At 23.4% G+C, this 16,823-nt stretch overlaps 3 protein-coding genes across 4 annotated transcripts in view; all 3 read left to right on the forward strand.

Annotated features, from left to right (window-relative positions):
• Positions 1-16,823, forward strand: part of alpha-Man-Ia (alpha-Mannosidase class I a) — a 557,932-nt gene that overhangs the window by 475,354 nt on the left and 65,755 nt on the right. The gene's annotated exons all lie outside the window — the stretch shown is intronic.
• On the forward strand, positions 419-3,791 carry LOC112552618 (uncharacterized). Its single transcript, XM_089077705.1, is given in 7 exon segments — positions 419-536; positions 842-1,103; positions 1,215-1,331; positions 1,546-1,636; positions 1,730-1,875; positions 2,220-2,398; positions 2,401-3,791. Coding segments are annotated over 7 exon segments (975 nt in total). The 5' UTR covers positions 419-430; the 3' UTR covers positions 2,475-3,791.
• Positions 7,212-16,725, forward strand: LOC112552607 (uncharacterized). The gene is given in 18 exon segments (XM_089077905.1): positions 7,212-9,192; positions 9,401-9,520; positions 9,593-9,710; positions 10,695-10,959; positions 11,382-11,498; positions 11,789-11,879; positions 11,996-12,141; positions 12,254-12,386; positions 14,008-14,125; positions 14,770-14,889; positions 15,066-15,324; positions 15,394-15,525; positions 15,990-16,080; positions 16,156-16,301; positions 16,406-16,488; positions 16,491-16,525; positions 16,647-16,691; positions 16,693-16,725. Coding segments are annotated over 18 exon segments (2,217 nt in total). The 5' UTR covers positions 7,212-9,027.

The raw sequence follows: 16,823 nt of genomic DNA on the forward strand, positions 1-16,823 counted from the left end.
CATTAAACATAAAAGAATCACATTTAAATATGATTTTTTTTATGTTTAAGTTGATCTTATATAATTGAATTTTGTAAACTTAATTATTATGCTATACCATTTGACAAAAAGTTTTTTATCTCGAAATCTCGTTAAATAATAGACAAAAAGTGCTGTCTGTTATAATATTTGTCCATTGAAAACGAATAATTTTACGCTTTAACATTTTTTTCGTATTATTAGAAACAACAGAGATATTCTAAATAATCGAATTATAAGAAATACTCTGTATAATTTCATTAATTATCTCATTTCATTAATTATCTCATCATAAAATATTTTTGTTACTTATTTGTTATAAGAGTAAACAAAATCATTAGAAATGCATTGATTTTCATTATTCGTTATTATTCATTCATCAAATAAATTATGATCATAGATAAAGGAGCTTATGGAATGGGTCCAAAATGATTGGAATACTTTGAAAGACGTAAATGAACTCAAAATAATCCATAAATATGCAAATTTCGGACGACTCTGTACAATAACTTTTTCAGGTATATATACATATATATATATATATATATATATATATATATTACACACACACACACACACACACACACACACACACACACACACACACACACACACACACACACACACACACACACACACACACACACACACACACACACACACACACACATATTACATGTATGTATATATGATAAATAAACTATTATAAGAAATATTGGATAAAAATATATAAAAAGCATGTAAGATAATTGTGTTGTGAATATCTTGCTTATAATATTAATACTATTATGTATTTATAATAATAAATTTGTAATAATTATAGCATTTGCATATATATGCGCAATTACTTTTCTAATAAATATGTATTTGCCTAATATCCTCAATTTTGTGATGGCGCTAAATTTTTCTCGTGAACAAAAATTGCCGGTTGATGTGGAATATTTTATCGATGAACAGAAATATTTTTATATCATATTTTACCATATATATATAACGGTAATTTTCGGCATGACTATAGCTCTGGGTACAGAAACGCTTTATCTAGCGTATGTTAATCATGCTTGTGGAATGTTTAAAATTGCTAGGTGAGTAATAAGTTACGAGAAATCGTTTTAATAAGAAAGAAGAGTTATTATCAAGAAAAAAGAAACGATTTTAATATATTTTATGTTCAATCATAATTACTTTTTTAATAGTTATCGATTACAACATGCTTATGATCAAGATATTCTGCAACTCTCTCCTTTTGTGAAAAATACAATGATTCATAAAAAGATAGTCGCAGCAATAAAGATGCATAAGAGAGCTCTTGAGTTGGTATATGTGTACAGTTTAAAGTTACTGAAAACAAAACTTATTTTTTTATAGCACAATTAATATTTATACACGTTTGAATAATATTATGTAAAAAAATTTTATTTTGTACCACACATTCACACATTATTTACTATGATGACTTTATTAATTCTATTTCATTCATTATAATCTGTTAATATATTTTATTTTGAACAATTTTTATTGTTGAAGATTTCATGAATTTTTATGGTCCAAATTAGCAGTATCTTATTTCATTTTGATACTGATCGGAGTGGTATCATTAACTGTTAATTTATTTCGCGTAAGTAATAAATGTTAACGTATGATAATGATTAACAGTAATTTTTTTAAGAATACCTATTTTGTTTAAAAAGTAATGTCTTTTGTCCTGTAGGTTTTTCAGGCAATAGTTGTAATAAAAGATACCGATGAGTTACTAACATCTAGTATATGTGTTCTTATCCATTTTGTTTACATATTTTGTGGCAATTATGCCGGACAGGTTTTTATAGATCACAGCATGAGCGTTCATGAGAATGTGTGAGTACAAATGTTGTTAACAATAAGAGATTTGTTGGCAATTGAATAGCAACAAAGATATTGTTGACAATATAGTAGAGATTTTAATAATATTTAAAAATTTTTTAATTTAATTGATACGTTCTTCTTGTTTCTTTATAATCATAACAATATCAATTAATCTACTTTTTGAGAAACGCAACCGATTTGAAGAACTAATTTTCTTTTGATAAACAATTTATATAATATCAATTTTATTATAACCATTTTTATTGTAATTTATATCGTATCGAATTTAATTTATATCATATCGGTTTAATTTACTGCTCTGTAAGTAATAATCACTTGCTTTTATTAAATTATAGATATGATACTCGATGGTATCGTATACCAATACGAGAACAAAAATTAATTATATTCATTCTGCATCGAAGTATGCACAGTTGCAAACTAATTACTGGTGGCAACTTTGTTCTGTCATTAGAAGGATTTACTACGGTAACCGATAACAATCACTATAAAGCATTAATTTGATTCTCAACAATAACATTAATATCTTGTTGCAGCTTCTTGCTACATCGATATCTTATTTCACGGTACTATCATCTGTTCAGTACTAGTAATAGCAATTATGTGTGACAAAAATTGCGTTTGTATACCACGTTAATTTATCATGTTTAATAATTTCATAATTTCATTCGTATCAAATTTCTAGCGCTACTTACATGATCTATTTCTTCACTGCAAAACGTCGAATAATATTTTCTTCGGTCTAACTCATATGAATATAATTCAATTTAATGTGATTTTTAATGTGTATCTATATCATTTTAAAGCCACATATATTAATCGTTATTATAAACAAAAAAAATAATTTGTTAATAAGATATAATCAAAATCATTGTGTATTTCACAGATATGTGAAAAAAAAAATAATAAAAGAATATTTATTAGCTTGAATTACAAAAAATTACATAAAACAATTCAATAAAACCCTATAGTTATAAATTTTGTTAACTTTAACATTCTTCAAAAAGAAAAGATCTAATCCAATTTTAGTATAAAATAACCTTCTTCTTTTTCTATATAAATACACACACACACACACACACACACACACACACACACACACACCGCACACCGCACGCGCGCACGCGCGCACGACACACGCACACACGCACACACGCACACACGCACACATGCACGCACATATAAAAAAAAAAAGAGAGAGAAAGAGTAATAGAATATGCTTTTCCGTCAAACAATAAGTAACAGAATTTACATCAATAAATCAGTTAATATATTATTTAAAAAGCCTAATTGTTATCAAAGAATTATGTAAAATATATATTATGTTAATATACTTATAAGAAAGAAATGAAATTTCCAACAATTGCTGTTATATATTTTGTAATTTTTATTACATAATCTAAATAATTTTCAAACCTTGGAATTTTGATATTTTGTTCTACAATAAATATAATAATATGAAAATTTTAGTAATAGCACCGTCAAACATTTTTCAATCTGAAACAATTCATAAACAGAAAATGTTTCAATAGAATATCACAATACATGTTTCGCTAGCTGATGTGTAAATGTATCAATTTCGAGAAAGTAACGCTTCCCTCTTTATTACAGTTACATCTACTAAGAAAAAAGAAAATATTGATATATATTGCGCATTGAAAATTATGACAATTTATACTTTATTACCAATCATCATTACTTTTTATAACATAAGTATAACTATAAGTAGATATATCGCCTTTCTAGACGAGTCGCGCACATTTTCATGTTTTCTTCCTATTATCTTATCTCCCCATAAATATAAACATTTTATAGGAATTCCTAATTTGAAATAGATAACTTCTATTTCAATTATCTATATAATAGACGCGCGTTATAGAAAACTCTAAAAAATAGAAAAAAAATAATTATGAACATTGAGCTAGCTATAAGAAAAAAAAGTTTCTATAGACAGAATCTATAAACTCAGTAACGTTTAAACTATCGTCTGTGTGAAATGGAGTTCCCTGAAGAACGGTATTATAAATTGAATCGCATTCTTCTATCAATAATTGGTCTTTGGCCATATGATGATTTTAGAGTTCGACACTTTCGTTTCATATTATCTTTATTGATAATGATATCATTTACAGGTACTCAGGTACTTGTATTATCACATAATTTGCATTTTTAGTATATCTGTACGTATTTTATGTAAATTATTTTTATATAATATTTAATAACATCAATATCATGTTAGCATGAATTTATAAATCTCTTATCACTGTCGTTTATCTTAATGATATTGTGTTTTTCCTAAAATACAGTAATACTAAATATATAATTGAATGAATTGTCATTATAGATCTCTTTTCAGTCGATAAAATTATTTGTCGCAGAATTCAGTATTGACCTTTTGATAAATGTACTTTCTTACAATATTATTTTCATAGCATGTTCTATAAAATATGTCACATTTTATGCTGTTTTAAGAAATGTAAGTTTAAATTTTATTTAATTGAATATGGAATAAAATATGCTATATATATATAGATAATACTCATTAAATACTTACTAATAGATTAAAGAATTTCGAGATCATGTTCGAAATAACTGGAGTCTTTTGGCAGATAATTATGAGATCGAAATAATGTCTAAACAGGGAAGCATTGGAAAATTATTTACGATATTTATAATAAGTAAGCTATTTAATTATTATTATATAGTAGAATTAATCATTTATATAATTACTAAATTATTGAAATCCTAATAATTAAATCTAAAAATAAGAAAGTTGTTTTTCAATAATTTTTAAAATGTTAAAAGATAAAATTGCAATAAATGACAAGTTTCTTTTAAAACAAAATTGTTTTTAAATTAATTAAAAACTTTATAATTTGAAAATAGTGGATCACTCCACAATATATTTTAAATATTCTATAATAGAAAAAATAATTTTAAAATATGAAAAATAATTCTAAAATGTATTTTTTATCACATATTAAATTAAAAATATAATTTTTTTTTACTCTATTCGTCGTATTAATGTTAATTAGATTTAGCTAATTAGATTAGGAATTAATATAATTTTAACTTTTACTTTAAAGAATTATATAATTATTAATTATATAATTAAATTAATGATACTTTAATCATTCCAGTATTGGTTTATATCATAATTGTCTTCTTCATTTTAACACAATATATTTCAATCTTACTCGATATTGTAATACCTTTAAATGAATCTCGTCCGCGCAAATTTTTATTTCCAATAGAATATTTTATTGATCAGCAGAAATATTTTTATATTATAACAATACACATAGCTATAGGATTATCTTGTATAGCCACCAGTGGTGTAGCTACCGAATTATTCTCATTAGCAAATGCATTACATGCTTTTGGATTATTTAAAATTGCTAGGTAAACACCTTAATTCATATCAATTCTCTCTTTAAGAATAATTTTATTTACATTTAAATTACATATATTTTTATTATTTTTGATCTAGTTATATCTTTTAATTAATATTTTCTTCTCTCTTTGCAAAATTAAGTAGCGTAGCATATCTTTTATATTAATAATTAACATCTGTTTAGGACATTTTACTTGTTGTATTTATTAATTTTGATTAATTTAACTGTATTTACTAAACTTTTATTTAAATTTTTGTTTTGTTTATTTTTTATATATATTTTTAGAATATACAATATTAATATTAATAAAATCATATAATTTTAAATATTTTCAACTATTATACATATATTTAATACATTAATTATGTAATATATTGTGTTACATATGCTAATTTAATGTCTAAATCTTTCTAGTTATCGTATGAAATACATATTAAGTGACATTAATCCACAGATGCATACAACAAAAAAATATGCCATGTCTCGTAATAGAATAATCGCTGCAGTGGACTTCCATAGAAAAGCGATCGAGTTAGTATCTGAAATTTATTTAAATAAAACTTGCATCATATATATGAGTAATATCGGTGAGAGAAAATGATATTTATATCGTAATTATCAACACTTATTAATCAATATAATATTCATTTTATTCAAATTACAAACTAGAATTGTTGCACATTTTAAATTATTTTATATTAAAACTTTTTATTTTAAAGAATTTATTTTAAATCTAATATAATTTGATATTGAGGAAATGAAAGGATAATAATAAAAAATACTTTATTTTATAAGATTTTCTGAATTATTAAAAACAAGTTTTGGAAAAATGTATTTGGTCTTATTTGTGGCGTGTGTGTGTTCGGCCAGCATCAATTTATTTAATGTAAGTAATACATTTAAGTAATACATTTAAAAATTTTATTTTAATATTTTTAATTATACCTGTCATTGATCCAAAAACTTTATTCTTCATAAAAAGATTAATTCTTTTAAACAATCACTGTTACTTATAGTTATCCCGAATAATAACAATGGAAAAAGAAATAGTGGAAGTTATTATCTGTCTTATTTATATTTCTACATATTATGTATTTAACTCTAGCTAATTATGCTGGACAAGAATTTATAAATTATGATACGGATTTCTATCGTACAATGTAAATAACATAATTACTATTATTATATATCTTTCGTAACGTTATATTATCTTTTTAAACCATCCAATCAATAATCCATATTACTGTAATCATGTAATAATTGAGTATTTTATAGATGTAATACGAAATGGTACAACGCCTCGTTAAAAACTCAAAAACTATTACTTTTTTTGATACAAAAAACCACGAAATGTTATAAAGTTGATGCCGGTGGTATGTTTAGCCCCTGCTTAGAAGGTTTGGCCACAGTAAGAAATTTTATTAAATTTATGTATCAAAATTTATTAATCACTATACAGATTAGTTACATGAAAATATCCTTTATTTTAGGGTTTAAGTATGTCGGTTTCTTATTTTATGGTTCTTCGCTCTGCATAGTCATAATATGTTTAATTATATAATAACTAATGAAAAAGTGTTTTATTATTATTCTGGAGATATGTAGATATTAGAACAAATAATATAATTAAAAATAAAATTATATATAATAAATTAACAAACACAACTTGAACTTAAAAAAAATGTTTTCTTAATTGAATTATTTTATTATTTCACTTTATTAGAGTAATATGTATTAAATACATCGATTTTCTTAATGTAAGCAATAAATTTATATAATTGTATATAATTAAATAGTTACGTGTCTATAGGAAAGACTCGTAATGTATAATTTATAATTTATTATTTAAAAATAATTCTCTGTTTTTGTATTTTATTATTTATATTATTTATATTATTTTGATTATTGATTTCTTATCATCAGAAAATCAACATTATAAATTAATTAATCATTAATCAGATTTATTAGTGATTAATCAAATAATTAATATATAGTAATTATGACTAATAAACATTAAAGTACATTTTTGTATTTTTTTTAACATGTATTAATTTCAATGTATCTTTGATTAAAATATTGCACAAATCTTTCTTCTTTTACAATATACACATATAAAGATTGTACAAGACTAATCATATTAATACATAGGATAGGAGCATATGAAAGTTCTTGAATTGTTATATGGAAAATTATAATTACTGACTGATTATGCTTGTTTTGCGTATAATATAACAAGTTTTCATACCTATTTGATAGTAGAATTTCTGTTTTTTTCTTATTATTGAAGTAATCTTATTAATGGTATATATTTTTCGTTTGAATAATAAACATTGACATAATTATATATGACGTATATTATTAGGCCTTTTAATGTTTTGTCTTTTAAATTTTTACGAATAAAAAAGTAACAATTTTTAATTTGCTATAGATTTTTCAGATACTTATTGGAATAAAATATGCCAGCGAATTATTAATATCTATGAATGCGTATTTATCTTTTTTGTTTTTGTTTATCTTACAATAGCTATACTGGACAATTATTATTTTTTATATACAATATTTTTCATAAACCACAAACTGTACAGACATTCATAACAAAATGTGGGCATAAATACAGAATATTGTTATGGTAGCAATTAAGATATTAATATTTTTTAACTAAAAATATAGAAAAAATTCACTAAAAATATACTAAAAGTATATTGAATATTTTCAAAGATTTTAGAATATATATTGTTTTATATTTTATAAAGAAATATAAATAAAAATATACAGATAAGATATATTTGATAAAGAAATGTCTCAAGGAAATGTTATTTTACACGTATGTTACAATTTTTATTGACATTATTATTAGACACAACAGACGCACGCTACATGTGCGCTATATATTTTTTTAAACAAAAAGAATAGAAATTAATATAATATTACACTATTAATCTTTTGATACACATAACTATCAAAGCGATTTCCGCGATGACAAATGCTCACGAAAGATTCAATTGGCACTATGGAAAAAGGCAATAAATTCGGAAAATGCGAGTATTGACTTAACATACCTGTTAGAAATGGAGCAGATTATATATAATATAATTAATAACTTTTCTTAAAATCTTTCATCTTCAAATTTCTAATATGATAGCGCACGCGCTCTCCCACCCTCCTCCCTCCCCCCCGCGCGCGCGCGCGCGCGCTCACACACACACACACACACACACACACACACACACACACACACACACACCGCACATCGCACACCGCACGCGCGCACGCGCGCACGCACTTTTTAATCTATATATAGTAATCCACAAATGCTAAATATATATGAAAGTATCACATTTTTTAGCCTAGCTGACACGTAAAGATATAAACTCACAGTGACATTTTATTTTTTATATATGCAATTGCAAAAAGATGAGAAATAAAAAAAAACATGCTCTGTATTCTGAACATTATGACAATTACTTTTTATTACTTATCATTATTCCGAATAAATACATAAATAAATATAGTTTATTACCGCGTTTTGTTTCTTCCTACGCACCTTTTTCTTTCCCTATTATTATCTTATCTCCCTTTCCCATTTGTGTAGATATAGTATTTTAAAAATTTATTATTTCTAGTTGAACTGTCTACAACAGACACGCAATACAGAAAAGTTAAGAAAAAAAATAGTTATGAAAATCACTAAAGTATGAGGAAAAAAACTCTATAGGTTTATAAGCTTATAAACTACTTATGCTCAGTAATGTTTACATTATCGTCTAAAATGGAGTTCCCTGAAGAACGATATTATGGACTTAATCGTATTCTTTTATCAACGGTTGGTCTTTGGCCATATGATAATTTTAAAGTCAGATATTTCCGTTTTATATTAACATTACTAATAAGTATATCATTTTTAAGTACTCAGGTATATTACTATATGCTTTACATTTGCAATACATTTACACTGATGATATTATATTCTTATATAGTACTTCGTATTATAGTAATATTGTATTGATGTAAATATTTTCTTCGTGCATTGAGTGTTTTGATGATATGTCCTGTTTAATAATGTTTTCTGTTATACGTTATAAAATTAAATATTGTTTAGACATTAATATTCATTTTTTTAGTGGACAAAATTGTGCGTCTCAGAACATAATTCCGATCTTTTTTTAAAGATTCTATCTTATAATATCATTTTTATACTATTTTTTATAAAATATGTCACATTTTATGCTGTTCTAAAAAATGTAAGATTAAAAATAAGTAATTAAAAATATATTATCATATATTATAAAAATACTTATTATATTTATTAGTAGATTAAAGAATTCCGGGAACGTATTCGAAATAATTGGGACACTTTGATAGATAAACACGAAATCGAAATAATATGTAAACATGGAAACATCGGGAAATTACTTACATTAGTTTTAACAAGTAAATATTAAAGGAATATTTAAATGTTAATTTTTAAACGAACTAATTATTAATTCTTGAATATGGCTACATTATTAAATAAAATATAGATTAAAAATGAGATAATTGTTTTTCACAACTTAATTGATAAAACTAATTTGAAACAAGAGAATTTAAGAGGATACTGGACTTGTTTGTATTACCGACAAAACGCAGTAATTTTGTATTGCTCTCATTTTTTATTAACTTTATAGATCTGGAAATTCTTTTTCATCATTAAAATTTATGCATTAATACGTGTCTAGCATATGAATTTCGTATCAAGAACGAGAAAAATTTTTTAAATTTCGATCTTTTTTACCATTGGTACTTTAAAATGGCGTCCAAAGCTGTCAAGCTGTCGCGCCAATATTGCTTTATATAAAAATTTTACAACCTGTACCTATAAAACTCTACTATTACTGAACTAGAAGATTACATAAAGAGTCATTGAGTTTTTAGAATTAAGCTAGATATTTAATGTAATGCAAAAAAGCAGTACAAAAATTTGCTCATATGTGTATCATGTGTACAGAAATATATGTATGAGTGTATGTATGTATACATAAATGTATCTATATATGTTAGATGTGCATATATGTGAATGTTTTTGTCGGAATTCGCTCGTCAGTCTAGGATTCTTAAATGGTTTATGCAATTAATTGCACAATGAATTTTTAATTAGTTTATAAATGAAAACTAGTTAATTATTCGATGAAACTTTAAATATTCTACATTATGATAATCGATTATCTCGTTTCTAACAATAAGATGCAGATCGCAGATATCAATTAAATATATGTTGCATCTAATGCTAATAATTCAATTAATTTTAATAAAATAAAATAATTTTAATATAATAAGTGTTCTAACATGTATATAAATGTAGTATAATATTATATTATATAATTGACTACATTATATAAAATTATACAGATTGAATTAATGATACTTTACTCATTTCAGTATCTGTGTATATAATCGTTATTTTATTTTATATTTTATCTCAATATGTTTCAATTTTACTCGATATTGTGTCACCTTTAAATGAATCTCGTCCGCGCAAATTTGTATTTCCTGTAGAATATTTTATTGATCATGACAAATATTTTTACATCATAACATTACACATAGCTATTGGACTATTGATTGCAACAACCAATGTACTAGCTACTGAATCATTTTCATTAACAAATGCATTACATGCTTTCAGCTTATTTAAAATTGCTAGGTAAATATATTTCATCTTATTTATTAAAGCTTTCTTTTATTTCTTTTATTTTTTTATTTTATTCTTTCTTTTTATTAGATTTCATAATTGAAAATTTTTAAGTTAATATTTTTCTAATTAATATTTCAATCCGTATTTTTTTCTATTTTTGAAAAAAATCTCATTTTTGAAAAGTTTTTTTATTATAATTAAATTATTATTCACAGTTATTTATAAATTCATTTATTTGTTATTTATTTAAATTAATTAATTATTAAATTTATTATTAATTATTAATTATTAAATTGTTTATATCTGTAGAGTTTTTATTTTAGAGTTTAGTTTTATTATTTAGATATTTGTAATATAAAATTATTTAAATAAGAGACTCATAACATATAATTATATTATATTATATATATTTAATATCTGAATCATTCTAGTTATCGTATGAAATATATATTAAGCGAAATTAATTCGCAAATGTGTATAACTGAAAAGTATGCCATATCTCATAAAAGAATAGTCGCTGCAGTAGACTTTCATAGAAGAGCAATCGAGTTAGTATTATGATTATTTAAAATAATCTTACACATAAATAATACACATAAATAATATTGATGAGAATATAGAAGTGATTGTTTATATCAAATTACTAACACACATCGATTAATATAATTTATTTTTAATCGTAATCTAAATATAATTTTGTGCAATATTTGACCTACATTAATCTTAAATTAATGTTTTAAAAATTATTTTTTTATTCGATCTACTGAAAGAATAATAATGATGAATTATATAAATTTATGAATTATTTAATGATGAATTATTTGTTTTATTCAACAAGATTTTCTGAATTATTGAAAACGAGTTTTGGACCAGCATATTTAATTTTGTTTGTGATTGGTGTATGTTCAGTAAGCATCAATTTATTTAATGTAAGTAATGTAACATTTAAAACAAAAGATTTTATTTGATTGCAGTTTTCTATAAATTTCTGAAAAAGAATCTTTTATTTTATTCCTTTTTATATTATACATGTTGTTATTTGCAGTTATTTCAAATAATAATGATAGAAAGAGATATCTTAGAAATTATTAAATCCAGCCTATTCATAACAATACATATTTTAGCTTTAACTCTAGCTAATTATGCTGGGCAGGAATTTATAAATTGTGATATGCATTTCTATCGTACAGTGTAGGTAATATGATTACATTTTACATTTTGTATATGTATTATTTCTGAAACAATACAATTCATATTATTCTAATCATATAATATATATTCAATATTTTGCATATAATTCTAGGTGTAATACAGAATGGTATAACACTCCGTTGAAAACACAAAAATTAATGCTCTTCTTGATACAAAAAACTACAAAATGTTACAAGGTTGATGCCGGTGGTATGTTTAGTCCTTGTTTGGAAGGTCTTGCTACAGTAAGAAATCATACTAATTTAATAAAATAAATTGATTAATTAATAATATATTGATTTTTTAATTAATGGCTATATTAATTAATTACAAAAAATATATTCTGTTTTAGAGTTTAAGTATGGCGCTTTCTTATTTTATGGTTCTTTGTTCTGTATAATTAGCATTCAAAACTATAAAGAGCTGTTTTATTACCTTAGAAGTATATGATACAAGTTTTAATAATATAATAGTCAGTAAAATTAATTGATTAAAAATGAAATTTAAATTTTAAAAATGATTTCCTTTTTTGTTCGATTTTATTAATCGAATTGTTTTGTTATTTCTATTTATTATAATAATATGTATATCTTCTTAATGTATGTGCAAATAATAAATGATAATTGAAATTTTTTGATTAAATATTTATATAAAAAATATTTTATATAAAATTTATATAAAATATTATATTAATTCGTAATTATAATTTGTTATCTAAAGACTTACAATTAATTAATCACCTATTGTTATATCAATTATAATTTAATTTCTTATTACCTGATTATTAATTTTTTATTGTCTCTAGCAATATGAATCATACACAGTTAGTTAAAATATAATATTGTCCAATGTTTGAATAATAAAGAAATATGTTCTATTAAAATGACATGTTTTATTTTATATCAATAATAAAAAGTACAGTAATAATTGAAATAAAATACTTGTTTTTTTGACCAATTTTCAAGCATAATTTTTTTCATTTTCGAAATTTTTAAAATCTAAGTAAATAATTCTAAATTTTTACTTTATTTGTTTCTATCCAAATTTTATCACTTATATCTAATCAAACTATCATGCTATACCGAATTAACATGCAGTTCATTATTTGTTGTGTATCCAATGACTGTTCACATAATAATAAACTTTTATCCCTACAAATTAAATTCATAGATGGTTTGAGCCGACACAAATTGAAAAGACTAAAAAATATTGCTTGAGAGTAATACATAGTTGTGTTTTCCTGTAATTTGAATAATGTGCTATTTATCTGTAATAACAACTTAGACTGGCTATAGGAGAAAATTGATTTTACTTTTCTAGCAGTTATATATAATTTAAAAATAACACCATCATATTCATTATATAAAATATATTTTATAAATATAATAATTTATAAATAATAAATATAATAATTTATAAATATTAAATATATTTTCTTGAAAACACGATATGAAGAATATAAAAAAAAAGAAATATTAGAATTCAGAACAAATGTGCAATTTGTTAAAGCATTTGGTTAAAGCATTACGAAAACTTTAGAGAACAGAAATATTTTTAGTGTTATTAAAAATGGACTTCGATGGTTATCATTATTGTAAACTTAATCGTATTTTTCTATCCACTATTGGTCTGTGGCCACATCGTTATATTACGTTGCGACAAATTCAAGGCATCATCTCCTCCTTTATTTTAATATCAGTAACATCTCCTCAGGTATGATAATTAAATTACATTAAACGCTACATATAGAATGTTACATACGTCTATTATCAAGAACTTACTGCCTTCCCTCTATTAATTTGTTTTATTTGCATCTTGAAGATGTACGTAATAATACATAAATATATTATTATACCTTACTTTTAGTTAATAAAATTATTTTCAACGAAATATGATATAGATCTCGTTTTAAGAGTCTTATCATCCGCCTTGCCATTCATGTTATTTACCGTAAAATACGTCACTTTTTATTTTGTTACAGAAAGTATAAGTAATAAAAATACTATTTATTAATTATTATTATTGATTATTATGCTGTATCATAATGCCAAGAGATATGATTATTAAGAAAAAAAATAGAACAAGTTATAAAGTTATAAAATTTTATATGAGTTATTGCAATATGATGTACTAATTGAAAACATAAAAGCTTTGTATTGTATCTGTTATGTTACATTTTCTTCAGAAATTATTTTCTGGAAAAAAACTATTATAGAAACCGATGTGAAAAACGATAAATAGAAGCATATGCTATTCAAAATGTTGAAATTAATTCTGGATTATGTTCGTTAAATTTTTCGATGATTCCAAATCAAGTAATTGTGAATAATTGGATTATTACAAATTATTATTCAATTCTTATTCAAAATTCTCTATTAATTGATCAGTCGGATTCAGTTATCTCGATAAAATCCAAATATTGGTTACTTATTGGTTACTTATACATTTTAAAAATTTATCATTTAGTAAATACATTTTAAACATGACTAAATGCAAAAATTCACAAAAGTTTCAATTTAATTTTAAATTAATACTTAACTTAATGCTTAACTTAATTAAAATATCACCAAAAAATATTTTAATTCAAAAAATTATATTAATTTTTCATTCTTTTCTATTACTAATAATAGATCAAGGAGTTAATGCAACAAATTCAGAATGATTGGAACGCCTTGAAAGATAATAACGAGCTTGAAATAATTCGTCGATATACAAAAGCAGCAAAATTATTCATTACATCTCTAGCAAGTAAAATATTTTAATACAATTAACAAATATCTTTTTTACAATAACAATATTTTTGTTCAAATCTTAAACATAATTTTAATCGATTTAAATACGTATAATTGTGTATAAAAATATCACAATATTATAAAATATTTTATGTTAAAAATTTAATTTTTATCGATATTCGATAATTTCAGTATTGATCTATATACGTATAATCGCAATTTTGTGCATTCAGTATGTGCCAATTTTTCTTGACATTGTAGCACCATTAAATAAATCTCGGCAAACTGACTTATTCCGAGTCGAATATTTTCTCAATGAGAAAAAATATTATCACACGATTCAATTTCATTTAGATGTAGGACTTATGGTTGCTGCAATGACAATCTTATCTACTGAATTATTTTGTTTAACACTTGCCATACATGCATTTGGAATGTTTAAAATATCTAGGTAAGGTATTTCGTATTTTTTTAACTGCCTTAATGGACAATATATGTTTTTAACCTTTTGTTTCCATAGTTATCGTATGGAACGTATAATCGACAAAAGTGTACCAAATACGTTTACGAAAAACGTTTACGAAAATTACGCTTTTTATGAAAATATAGTAGCTGCTATAAATGGCCACAGGAGAGCAATTGAGACAGTATTGTAATATATATATATATTAAAATCCTATATTAATATATTATTTTTTCTAATTGAATTATTGAATTTATATAAATAAATGTATCAAAAACGAAACTTATCCTTTAAAACTTTTAGATTATAGAAAAGCTAATATAATAATAAATATTAAGTGCATTATAATTTTAGCTCTATCATTTTCAAGTATCTATTCTGTAACAGTTTAACATTAAAATAAACAAAATCTATATTATCTTTTTCTAGAATAGTTTATAATTTATAGAGTAATTTAATGTAATTTTTCTTTAGATTTAAACATTCAGATACAAACAAATCTTTTAAATAAAAATGTGAATATCCATACACAAATAATTTATTCTTTTTATTAAAGACAAAGAACTTTGTTTAACTTTTTATACATTATTTTATTATAACTCAGAAAGTAAGACTTTGCTTAGAATTTTATATTAATATATAATTTTTTTAAGATTTTCCGAAACTTTCAAAACCATCTTTGCGATATCCTATTTAGCATTAATACTGCTTGGAGTAACTTCGTCGAGCGTGAATTTATTTCTGGTAACTATTTTTATGTAGCATAAAATTGAAAAAACAACGGTATAAACTGAATTGACAAGCATCTTCTTTTGACAGCTCTTTCAAATAGTAATATCGACGAATGCAATGGATGATTTAATGAGATCTGTTGTAATTGTTTTTTGTCATTTCGTCTACATGTTTTCAACTAATTACGCTGGACAGAAATTTATAGATCATGATGCTGATATCTTTAGAAAGATGTAAGTAAGATAATGTGATATAAATATATATATATATATATATATATATATATATATATATATATATACGTATACATATACGTATAATATTTCTGAAATTGAAGATGCAACATACAATGGTATAATGCACCTTTGAGGACACAAAAGCAAATATTATTTATCATGCAAAAAACTATAAAAAGTTATTATGTGGCTTATATTGTCCATCATTAGAAGGTTTCACGGTAAACGGTAATTTCACGGTCAACGGTAAAAAAATTTTTTGCTATTATATAATTCTAATCCTTAATAAATGTGAAATATAATTATTTAAATAATTATTATATAAATAATGATTTATTCTAGCTTGCGAGAGCGACACTCTCTTATTTTACTGTGTTCTGTTCAATGCGAAAATAATAATTTATCGCAGCAATATACTTAAACCGGAACGACAACTGTAATATTTCAGAATAAAATTTGAAATGATAAAGGATTAAATAACTGAATAAAAACACCATTATCAAAAATATTTTAATACCT

This window comes from Pogonomyrmex barbatus, unplaced genomic scaffold (genome assembly GCF_055798465.1).
Source record: "Pogonomyrmex barbatus isolate J1 unplaced genomic scaffold, ASM5579846v1 scaffold20, whole genome shotgun sequence".
NCBI lineage: Eukaryota > Metazoa > Arthropoda > Insecta > Hymenoptera > Formicidae > Pogonomyrmex > Pogonomyrmex barbatus.